The sequence below is a fragment of the Theileria parva genome, chromosome 2 (genome assembly GCF_000165365.1).
Source record: "Theileria parva strain Muguga chromosome 2, complete sequence, whole genome shotgun sequence".
Classification (NCBI taxonomy): Eukaryota; Apicomplexa; class Aconoidasida; order Piroplasmida; family Theileriidae; genus Theileria; species Theileria parva.
Genome location: NC_007345.1, coordinates 751948 through 763378, shown reverse-complemented (window position 1 = coordinate 763378; position 11431 = coordinate 751948). Strand labels below are relative to the sequence as shown.

The window sequence follows — 11431 nt, the reverse complement described above, 5'->3', positions numbered from 1 at the left end:
CATGACAATTTGCCTAGACTAATAGGAATATTTTTTATTATTTTCAGAATTAAACCTTTCATAAAACAAATTTTTTAAATTTGTAGAGCTTCTACATTTACACATTTATTATATCCTCCTCATTATTAATTGCAGAATTCTGCCTACACATTTTGCATATTTTTTAAAATCACCTTTTCAGCTATATATTTCACAAATTTTGATTTATTAGTTAGTCATTATGTGTTTTATGTCTATACCTGTAATCATTTAACTTAATACTCAAAACAACTATCATTTCTACAGTTCGTTAACATATATGAATGAGTAAATATATTTACTCTTGCTGTTGGCCATACTGCATCGAATATACCGGATCCCATCCGAACTCCGAAGTCAAGCGGTGCTAGGCCCGGATAGTACTGGGGTGGGGGACCGCCCGGGAACACCTTTGGGTGTCAACAGCCATCTTTATTATATTTTAAATTTTAAATTATTTATTATAATTTAATTAATTATTTTCTAATAAATGAACCCATATTTAATAGATATCATGTAGATATTGCCACATTATTCTTAATGATCTATCATACACTTATAAAAACGTCATTTCCTCACCTTCTACTGCTTTTTACCATCCTTGTTATTTACCATGAAGCCGTTATACTCTATTATTTTTAACATGTTCCCAATTTCCCTATGTGCATCATGTGAGTTCGTTAAACTACTCTATGGAGTTCTTCGAATACGACGTAATATCTTCCCTGTTTAAAATCTTTGATATTTCCACTAAATAATAATAAGATTAAAAAGGCTTACAGAGGGACGTTTTCGTAAGAGCCGGGTACAGGTAGTGAAGTTTTATGATTAGGCTTAATGAACTCCTGATGACGGTTGTTATCTCAGAAACTAAGAAAAATTACACTATAGCAATATAACCTGTCACCGCCTGAATAAACTGCCAGAAAGCTGTTACAACACCTTCAATTTGGAGAAATAAGCCGGAGTTTTCATTGAGTTCCTGAGTATATTATTATGACAAACAATACCTTTGAAAGGCCAGTATCCATGCACAACAAGTGAAAGTTGAATAAGTGAAATAGAGCGACATCTATCCTGTCCGTAGGTTCTAATGTCTTGAGTGATTGAACGCCCTCCTTAGAGTAAATGTCGTTTTTAGCCCTAAAACACATTTAACTAAAAATCTAACCATTCATTGGGGTATTCTCTGTGTATTCTTAAGGAGTGCTTGAAGTTTCCAGCAGACGTATTAAATGAAGCGTCTGGATTAAACAAATCATTTATGAACCTGACACAGGAGTTTTGTGATAAACCGGAGGATAAAATGAGATCATAGCTGTTTGGATTCTTTGACAACAAACACACGACAAAACTTCTAAACTGTTTTACAGATTCACTAGTAAAGTTCTTTGAAAGGTCAATGAATACGTTTATCATGGAAACCACCTAATGAACATAAATTATGGATGTCTAACCTGGAGAGCTGACAATTGAAACAAGTCTATTTGGAGAGTTGTGGAGGAAAGAAAACTTGAGAAACCCTCGTATATGTATTTATTCAGCTTAGAAACCAGGATAATCAAAAGGTTCCCAAACAGCCTACAGTACTTGTTAGCATGATGAAGTACCTGAATTTGAGTAATTCTACTAGAGTTTGAACAGGGATCCTCAGGATTAAATTGATTGGATTCTGATTAAGGGAGAGAAAATTAGATGAAATATTCCTTTGAAAGTCCAGCGATGCATCAGGATTAACTGTGGATTCATACAGAGAATCAAGAGTTAATTTTTCTTCATCTTCACTTGAATTTTCAATTATATAACACAAAATTAGTGAATCAAGAAGAGCCAGATATGATGCTGACTTGTTGAAGAGGTATGATGTTGTCAAATAGTGTGAAATCCATTTACTTTCCACAGACTTTGAAAACTTTGCAGCCTTAGACAACTAATAATTCTACAAATAATTTAAAATACCTCAGTGTTATTTGTGGAGATTTGGTTTGCAAGACAATTATCCCTAAAATATATATTCTTTAATTTTACTAACAGTAAGAAGTTTGAGAGTGCGTAGTATATAGATTCGGAGGCAAATGTTAACTGTGGGCCTTTTCTCCTGTGAATAAGGACCATATGTGAATATGACACTAAAGTTGAGAAGTAAAACATGTTCCGGTAGTAACTGTCATAACCAATCTTATTATAGTTGACTAGAGTGTTGATTACAAAATCATTTAAAATCGTTTTATATGATGTGTAAACACAGTTGCAAATGAATATTTCAGATCCGAAACATTCTATGACAGCCTTTTTAAAGTCCGGGAGCATGTGGTTAAGTTTAGGATCTGTTGTGCAATATTCTATTGCTGGAGACCATGGTATGCTGTACAATAGCCTAATGTCTGAGACTTCATTCAGTCTTACATTTGGAATTTGGTTATATTTGGCGATTATGTACAAAAGCAACACTGCTATTCTGCAGTGCAACTGGTCTGTTTCGTTTAAATAACTTTTGAACTTTGTTTTTACTATGAAGTTATACGTTTCTTGGTCCTAATGAATTATTAACTACCATGACATACCAGGAACGTGTTGATGCTTGAGAGGTTATAAACTACATGACCTTTTTTGAATTTGTCTGAAATCGTTTTAATAAACGACTCTATAAATATTTTCAAATAATAAAATTCATTTTGAGAGTTGGTCTTCAGTCCAAATAGACCGTAAGGTAGAGCTTTGTTTACATTTGACTGGTTTGATGCATTAATTATATGTTTCACGATAAGTGAGATGAAGAGGTTAACAAATGTGTTATCTTTATTTCTTGAATATATATTAAAATTTGAGTAATAAAATGAAATATTCTAAAAACCTGTTAATTGTTTTAAACTCACAATTGAGAAATTCCCCAAAATTCTAAAAACTGCTTCCGCGTGAGGGTATTTTACATCTAAATAATTATTCCTATTTACTAGTAATGAGTGTAGTGTGTCCGATAAACAGTATGTTCTGTTTGTTAATTGCGTCAAACTGACTGAGTTGACAAGATTTTTTAAAATTACATTCGAGAATGTTACCAGGAGCAGTTCATAGTTCCAATAAAATGATGCGATTTGGTTAAATATGAATATAAAAATGCTCTCCAAAACAGTGGTTTTGTTAAGTATTCTGAATAAAACCAAGAGTTTACATATATATGTCGTGTCCAGTAAATCTGACAAGTCTTTACAATGATCACAGTGAGATTTAAAATCTAGGTTCATTGAATGTTTTAAAATGCAGTATGAATTACAGAGTCGATTATTCCATGAATTTAATTTATTTTGGCCGGACAAAGGGTTATTAAAAATTTTCAAATATTTAATCTTGTTATTTATATACTCAGAATTATATTGAGAGTATTCCTGAGATAACAGCAAATCATTATTTTCAAACGTTTTAAAATCAGAGGTATTTATGCTTATGTTATGAAAACATTGTAGAATTGATTGTACAAATACATTGAGATTGATTGAGGTATTAATATTCTCGATGTAATTGACGAGATACAGTTCCAACTTGATAACATCATCTCCTACGTAGCTCTGTAGAGACTCAAGGGCAACGTTATGTTTGGAAAATAGTTTTTCAATGTAATGATTTTCTATTGTTGGTGTTGCAAATGAGTTTTTAACTGACCCTAAATGAGAGGATAATATTGAAAAATGTGAATACCTATAAAGTTAGAATTAAATCCCATAACACCAAATAATTTCAAATAGTTTCATTCTGGGTGAATAATTATACATATTATTATGAATATATATTTTTTAAACAATTATAAATATAATTTTACACCAAATAAAAGAATATTGTATATTATTAAATGAATAGTATTGGGTTTTAATTAATCAATATATATTATTACTATCAGTTATTTAAAGTATTAAATATTTACACATAGTTATGTTTTTTTGTATTATTAAATTATTTTATTTCTTTATCGCAGATTTTAATATTTTACTATCTTCCAACGGTGTTAATGTGTAACATGATTCTTTTAAATTTTAATGTCGATTTTAGCAACTTTTATTTTAATAATAATTGAAATCTCAAATGAATATGTTTTTTCGCTATATCACACAAATAAATGTGTTAGAAATCCTTCTCCTCTTTCCATCAGAGATATTTCGATAACAAATTCCTTGATTCCACATTCTTACTATCATAAAACTTTATATTATGATGGATTGTATAATAACTGTTTTATTAACTCCTGTTATGATAGGACTTTTGAGTCTAAAATTTCTAAAATCGCATTATTAGCCACTCAGAAGTTTGTTTCTGTACACTCTAATGTCACTTCTAAATCTTTTAATCACTATACTAATTTGTTTTCAACCGATTCATCATATGTCACTACTGATGTTACACATGATCAAGAAAAACGACCATTTTCAGAAATTTATCCCATTGAAGAGCCTGAAACTTTTCCCAACAATGAGGATTTTTTCGACTATTTCTTGAATACATTCAACCAGCCTGAAAATAAAGATAGACTTAACTGGAAACACCCAATGCCATGTGCCATTTCTCAAATGGCTGCACTTCGCTGTGTAAAAGATTTGATGCCTCCAAGCTCTTTACCTGATTGTTTTCAGATAACAGATGATACTAAGCTAGATGATATCATTTCTACAAAACTCGGTCCTTACTATAATACACTTAGTTATGACATGTTTTTCAAGTATCAGAAAGGATTTTATTTGGACATTGATGAAGGCGAGGTTGTAAAAAGTGAAATAAAACCTTTGAAGGTTGAGAGACCTGAAAACGCACCTGAGTTAGAGTGTGATAAACCAGTCCCATCAGTACCTATGGGATGGAGGACTTTTGTGGTTTTAGGATTATTTGACCCGCCTGACGGTAAAGGTATTTTTATATAATTAAATTCATTTTTAGACGATCCCTCAGCATACTGGTGTAGCACTCCTCTAACGGATGGTGATCCACCACCTCGCTTATCCTCAGGACTTTTTAGATACGGAGAATTTTTTAACTTTTTGGCATCAAGAGATGCTCTGGCTCCGGATGGAACACTTTTGTGCTCCAATGACAAAATCACTCCAGGAGAGCATTTTACTGGTGAGAAAGGAGACATGTCAATTATCAGTTCTGGACCTCCCGATGAACATAAAACCATCAACAAAGATAAGTATAAATATATGATTTCCGAAGATGGAGTTTGGCCTAGGAAAGATTACGAAAATGTTGTTGGATCGCTTACATCCTTACAAGCACTATGGGCTAGACTTTCTACAACGATGCTCAAGTCGACATCTAAAGTGATTAAACTCTATAAACTAAACACTAGAAAACTTTTCACCCATGGTATTTTCATTTGATTCATTTGTTTTCAGAAATCTTCACTATTTCAAATAAGCTGGACGTCCGAGAATACTACAAAAACCTTAAAAAGAGTCCCGTTGAATACAACGTCGGTGTACTATACTTTATGACAGCTCCTACACTCCATCATGCCATGGATTTCGCCTGCAGCGACCCAGTGGCAAGGTCAAATTTTTATAAGAATTTATTCATTTTTGAGGCTGAAGATGGATTAAGAGATAAGCTGACTTCTAAGAAGGAAACCGACATCAATAACCCTAGGGAATACATTATACTAGGTATTACATAGTTTGAGTAATATATATATGTTTTTTAAGATTATTAATAAAGCATATTATTAGGTAAGTATTCAAAAGACCAGCCATTTATGATGCTAAATGATATAATGGACAGATTTCTAATCCGATCAAACTGTGTCAAATCATACTTTAACCTAAAAAGCCCAAGAAAAGATAATATCCACGACTTAAGTCTACCATTACATCAACTATTACCATTGAAAGAATACACCAGTGAATTATTAAAGAACGAAAAGATTCGAAATGCTTGCTTAAATAAGAACTTCAGCACTCCCGTTGGAGATTTATGTATTATTAATAAATTTGACTTTGACGACGCTCTGGAGTGGGCTAGAAGAAATCCCTACACTAGAGCAGGTTGTTACGATAACTTGTTTGTAACAATGGCGCATGAAGTTGGGTTCTATGGAGAGAACACCAAGTTTGCTCTTCCAGTTCCAATCCCGAAGAAACTCATCCCTTCAGGTCAGGAGTATGTAACTACTAAAAGAGATCCACATAAAATTTTATCTGAAAGAATGAAGCAGTATTCAGGCCATGTATTAACAGTTCCAAACGATATTAAGAAGTTCATCCCAGATTTTAAAGAACAACTCCAAAGTGTTAAACAAAAATTAAAAAGTACGGGTGACCGTCTTTTAATCACTGTTAAAAAGTCAGTTTCAAACAAGTTTACTAGTGAGAATATCTCAAAAATGGTTTCATCCTCAGTTAAGAATCCTACCGAATATGCAGTTCATAAAACTGGTAAATACTCTGTTATCTTCCCTTCAACTGAAACTGTTACAAAGCGTGACAAGTTATGTGATGTTCAAACATTCCCATATTCTCCATTCACTCTCGAAATGTTGGTAAAATTTCTTAATGAAAATGCACCCAGGGAACTTGATAAACCATTTTACGCAAGATTTTTAAAGGATTACATTTATATTTCTCTTCCTGAAGGCCACTTTTTCGAGCCTGTCTATAAATATGATAATAAAAGGTTTAATGCTCCTGGTCCTGGAGAATTTGACACTAATGTGGGTGCTGAGGAAATGCTTCTTTTAGATGAGTACAAAGTTAAACCTGTGACTGGATTTTGGGCTAAAAAGAACGATTACTTCATCTTCAAAAACAATGATCACCTTGTTATATCCTTTAATAGATCAAACAGTGCCAAGGAAATGGACCCCAAGTTGTTGAAGGGTATCCTGCTTGAGGATGAGGTTTACAGTGATATGGCAAGAAAAGGTGGAATCTGGGACAGAATTGACGTATCAAATTCCTACAGTACTCACGAAGGAAATCTCGTATCTCACTTGACTCCTGAGGAGAGTATGAAAACAGCCTACACTGTCCCACCTATGAATCAATTTTGTTACAACTTTAATAACAAGGATGAAGTGCCGCACTGCAGGTATTATGAAAGGGGCATTAACTACGGCGAAAACCACCCTAGATACTTGATGTCCTTTTATCCCTATGAGCTTTATCAAATCCAGCTTGACTTTATGGAGAAGCTTGATAAAGGCCACGTATCAATTTCTGAGGATCCCTTGAAAAGGCTGGCCAAGGGTGATATTGAACACCGCTGTGAAGGTAACAGCGTTTCAACTTGGGAAGAGCCTGACGTAAACCTCCTTAAGAAATTCACTCCTTCTGAAGGCTCTCGATCCCATAAAAGGATTAGACCGCACGAACACTAATACTAATATTCCATTCAAACTATTTCTTACACAACTATTAATACTATATATATATAACAATTATTATGCTTGCTATATATATTTAACAATTATTATACAGAGTATAACTACCAATATCATCAGTTGTGGGTATGTTGAATTTGTACAAATTTAATTATTAAAACTCAAGTGAATTCTCCCACATTCTAACGTCGTTGAAAAACCTGACCAATTTCTAAATTTCAGTTAATTCAACACATTTATAATTATCTAGGTAATAAAAAATTAAATAATTAATACCTCTGACAATGATGCGGCATCTTCGGGACCGTAATCTAGTCTTGGTGAGTAGTCATTAAAAAACTTAACATTTAAACAATTACACTTGCCGTTAATTTCCAAAAGATCATCAAAATTCTGTAAATTTGAATCCGAATCTAGGTTCAAAAACTTGTAAATAAAGTTCAGCTGCGGAATTACAACTCGTCTAACAAGGTGTAAGCCGTATGGAGCTATGTTGAAATAGTTTGTGAAATCGTATATTTCCAAGTCTTCAACCTTTTCGGACTCACTGGTTCCTTTCAAATATCCTAATAATAACTTATACAATTCACTTGTTAGTTCCAGCACTAATACCAACTCCTTTGACTCGAATAGCACCTTAAAGTAGTCATAGAGGTACAGCAGATACTCCCAGACACTGCCTATTGACAAGCAAGCCTGCAGTCTTAGCTTCAAATCTTGAAAATCAGGAAAATTGTTTCCTTTTCCTTTATTAAGGTTATAATCACTGGTGAATGCCTCTATGATGCTTGACAATGAGCCGTCAAATTGTATGTGGCCAAAAAGTTCATTGTTAAAATCCTCCTTATACATTCTAAATAGTGAATCGAGTGTGAATGTTGGAAGTTCGGCTTCAATCGTATCATTATTTAGCGCCAAAGAATCAAAATTAAATTCAAGCTCATTATACCCTTTTACAAAGACACTTACTTTTTTATTTTTTCTGTAAACTATAGACACTATATTTTCACAATTACATTTAAAATTTGTACTAAACAAACATTCTTCGTTATGTTTGAGCTTTTGTCCTAATATGGTTTCATAATTTTTAGTTGCATTCAAAACCCCTATCTTTAGTATCTCTTCAGGTTGGATATTGCTTAAGCTAAAGTTTGAAAATACTGTTAGAGTGTCTGGGAAACCGTATTTAAGTAGTGTAAGTTGCAGTGTAGTTGTTAGGAATATAAAATAGGTTTCTGTCCATGTTACTAAATAAAATAAACATACAGGTTCATTTCCTAACTCATGTTCATTCAAGTGATTTCTTCCTTCGTTTGTATCCAATATTGTCATGTGAACCTTACATTCACCTTCGATTTTCTGAGTTAAAACTACTAACAAATCTCCGAAATAATCCATGTGTGTTATGTATCCACTCTTTAAATATTGCACCCATAGAATTTTAAGTTCAGATTCATTGGCACAGGTGACCGAGCTCATTGTTCTAGAAGATACGTTTAAAAAATTGATTCCCAAAATCTTCTTTGAGTTGATTGAAAATGACACTTTCGACTTGACTAAAGGAACTGTAAGAATACCGTTCTGGTCACAAAACTTTCTGAACAAATCAAGATTAGGGGAGTTTGAGCTATCTGACTTATTAAACTTGGATTTTTCCGGCCTTGAGTACTTAGACGGATTCTTTGTTTGTCTATCATTTTTGGACACTGGTGTTCCAATTTTTGAGTTGGAATTCAGTGGGCTAAGATTTGTCTCGTTCTGTTCTGTTTGTACTGGAATTTCTATTGTTAATTCTCCGTTATTCCAGTAATTACTAACAAGTGCATTTTCTGATGTGTAGTCCATATCTAGCCACACGTCATTTATCATTTCTTCAATTATTTGAGTAGTTTTTTGTTTTTTACTCTTACTTCTTCTTTTAGTTTGGCTTATCTTTGCCTCACTCTCAATTGTGAAGTTAAACAGGTAGAACCAGTGATAGTACTTTAGGTTATAGAGGTCTGATGGTGTCAATGGTCTTTTTCTTGATGGGAAAGTACAACTTTCATTGTAATTACAACTTAGAGCATACACATAAGCTCGATAATAGTAAAACAATAACCTACACATGCTGTAGCAAAATTCACAAAAATCATTCAAAAGTTTTGTTTTGTCATTTTGCACACTAATATCAAGGTGGTTCCGATTTTTATTATAGCTAAATATTAAGTCAGTTATACATTCATTTACATCAAACTGATTATTTTCTGCGAGTTCACTTAATGTTTTAGATTTATTGTTTAAATTGTTATTTGAGTTCGGGTTTAGCCCTGTATTTTGAGAATCCAATGTCTCATCTGAAATCTTATTAACGTAGTCTGAGTAGGTGAAAAATTCTGGTGACGGATGTTTCATTTCATTAAGATTCAGTCCCACGATTCTATTACTATGGAACTTAACTCCCATTTCTTCATAAGTGAACTGTATTAGTATCAGGCCTCCTTGACTTGAAGCAACAGCTAATGACCTACCAAAATCTCCCCATGATAAATCCTCTATACTGGACTGCTCGTCTAACAAATTATTTATTACACAGAAGCACTCAACATCCACTATAGAGTTGGCATTGAGCTTGAACCGCCAGACTGACAGCATGTTATCATCGCTTGACTGTGCCAACAACAAATATCTTACATTGTTTTGTACATCGTTAATTGGTTTCATCAAATCTTCTGAGAATCTAACGTTCCGGATCCTTGTATTATGTCCCTTCAGTAATATAGGTTCAAAGTCTACTTGGTGTTCTGATGTATCAAAGTAGTATTGGGCTGTATTTTTATCATAGTTTACTTTGTTGAATATGTGAGAGAACGTTGAGACGTTGTGGTTGATTTGAAAGCAGGTTGAGAAGTTATAGTTGTTTGAAGATGAATTTGGAAACACTACGTTCTTACCATTTGGTGCCCATGACATCCTTGATCCTCCTAAAACATCCGTATTGGTTTTTTCTGAGAAATTATCCTGATACAGCACTCGTTTGAATGTCCACTTCATTGGTGAGCCTGGTGGTAGTGGTGGTGATCTTCTCCAAATTGATATCTGCTTATTACTACTTTGTACTGCTACAAAGAGGGTCATTGGGTCCCAGGATACACTCTTAATATATCCTCTACCTGATGAGGTATCTTCTGACTTTTCCAGGGCGTCAAACTTAGCTACTATTTCCTTTGTGTGTATATCAAATACTATAACTTGTCCGTTCATGCCTCCCCCTATGATGCTGCGATTATCTGGCGCCCAGCTAATATCGAACAGCTGGCCCATGTTATGTGGGCACGAGAAGGTTGCAAAGGTATCCCAGGATTCTAGATTCCCTTCTAAGTTATCTTGGTTTAACAAGTTAAAGTTGTCCAGCTTTACCTCCTTGGACTCAATTTGGACATTTTTAGAGCTGAGTGAAATCCTTGGAACTCCGGAGTTTGTGCTAACAGACTTATCTGTTCCGTCATATTTTACAGTATATTTCTTAACTTCCTTTGATTCAGTAAACGACTGTGGAATCTCGGAAGGTTGACCTGATAATTTCGATTTGACAATCATTTCCATTATATCTGTTTTCTTATCATTTCTTCTGTAAATGTTTGTTATTCCTCCGGAATCTGTGCTTGCTAGGTATTGGCCGTTTGGTGACCATCTAACAGTCATAACATCATAAGGAGAGTGATCTTTGAAGGTGTACAGCAGTACACACTTGAGTGGATTTGATGATATTTCTTCTTCACTTTTTGATAATGACCATATCTGTACATACGTTCCTCCTGATGTTGCGATTCTTTGTGTTGTGTTATGCTTTGAGCATGGCTGAAAGTCTACTGCGCTTAAATTCCCTCTTGAACCACAACAGTTGCTCAACCTCTCGATTCTCATTATTTTATATATTATACAATAACACAAATCGTGTAAAACATTTTATTTTAACATTAATTGTTTGAAAATTTTATATGTGATCAACGTAGTGGTGATTCCACAACCAATGTGAAGTTTTACTAACATAGTGGCCCTTAAATATGTTAT

The 11431-nt window shown here is 33.7% G+C and overlaps 4 protein-coding genes and 1 non-coding gene across 5 annotated transcripts; 3 read left to right on the top strand and 2 right to left on the bottom strand.

The window, feature by feature from the left end:
* Positions 1-328: 328 nt before the first annotated feature.
* Positions 329-446, top strand: TpMuguga_02g00967. The gene has a single exon (XR_009718803.1). It is a non-coding gene; the product is annotated as a 5S ribosomal RNA (ribosomal RNA).
* A 98-nt stretch (positions 447-544) lies between these two features.
* TpMuguga_02g02640 (uncharacterized protein) lies at positions 545-3829 on the bottom strand. Its single transcript, XM_061305598.1, has 13 exons — positions 3715-3829; positions 2895-3679; positions 2583-2864; positions 2051-2553; positions 1978-2020; positions 1629-1948; positions 1476-1599; positions 1190-1446; positions 1029-1161; positions 919-1000; positions 799-888; positions 708-768; positions 545-676 (listed from the first exon to the last, which is right to left on the bottom strand). The coding sequence occupies exons 1-13, from the start codon at positions 3737-3739 to the stop codon at positions 601-603; spliced, it is 2781 nt and encodes a 926-aa protein (XP_061162132.1). The 5' UTR covers positions 3740-3829; the 3' UTR covers positions 545-600.
* Positions 3830-4065: 236 nt separating this feature from the next.
* On the top strand, positions 4066-5677 carry TpMuguga_02g00384 (uncharacterized protein; the record flags this gene model as incomplete). Its single annotated transcript, XM_759858.2, has 3 exons — positions 4066-4911; positions 4942-5370; positions 5400-5677. The coding sequence occupies exons 1-3, from the start codon at positions 4557-4559 to the stop codon at positions 5675-5677; spliced, it is 1062 nt and encodes a 353-aa protein (XP_764951.2). The 5' UTR covers positions 4066-4556.
* A 78-nt stretch (positions 5678-5755) lies between these two features.
* On the top strand, positions 5756-7397 carry TpMuguga_02g00383 (uncharacterized protein; the record flags this gene model as incomplete). The annotated part of the gene is made up of 1 exon (XM_759857.2): positions 5756-7397. One exon carries the CDS (start codon positions 5756-5758, stop codon positions 7373-7375), a length of 1620 nt encoding a protein of 539 aa, XP_764950.1. The 3' UTR covers positions 7376-7397.
* A 44-nt stretch (positions 7398-7441) lies between these two features.
* On the bottom strand, positions 7442-11322 carry TpMuguga_02g00382 (uncharacterized protein). The gene is made up of 2 exons (XM_759856.2): positions 7655-11322; positions 7442-7589 (listed from the first exon to the last, which is right to left on the bottom strand). The coding sequence occupies exons 1-2, from the start codon at positions 11282-11284 to the stop codon at positions 7533-7535; spliced, it is 3687 nt and encodes a 1228-aa protein (XP_764949.2). The 5' UTR covers positions 11285-11322; the 3' UTR covers positions 7442-7532.
* Positions 11323-11431: the final 109 nt, after the last annotated feature.

Bases quoted from the DNA above. Each gene is read 5' to 3' on its own strand.
- TpMuguga_02g02640 (XM_061305598.1), bottom strand. From the start codon at position 3,739: ATGGGATTTAATTCTAACTTTATAG. The intron at 3,680-3,714 runs GTATTCACATTT...CCTCTCATTTAG, and splicing joins ATTTAATTCTAACTTTATAG to GGTCAGTTAAAAACTCATTT. The intron at 1,949-1,977 runs GTATTTTAAATT...TAGAATTATTAG, and splicing joins TCTCCACAAATAACACTGAG to TTGTCTAAGGCTGCAAAGTT.
- TpMuguga_02g00382 (XM_759856.2), bottom strand. From the start codon at position 11,284: ATGAGAATCGAGAGGTTGAGCAACTGTTGTGGTTCAAGAGGGAATTTA. The intron at 7,590-7,654 runs GTATTAATTATT...ACTGAAATTTAG, and splicing joins ATGCCGCATCATTGTCAGAG to AAATTGGTCAGGTTTTTCAA.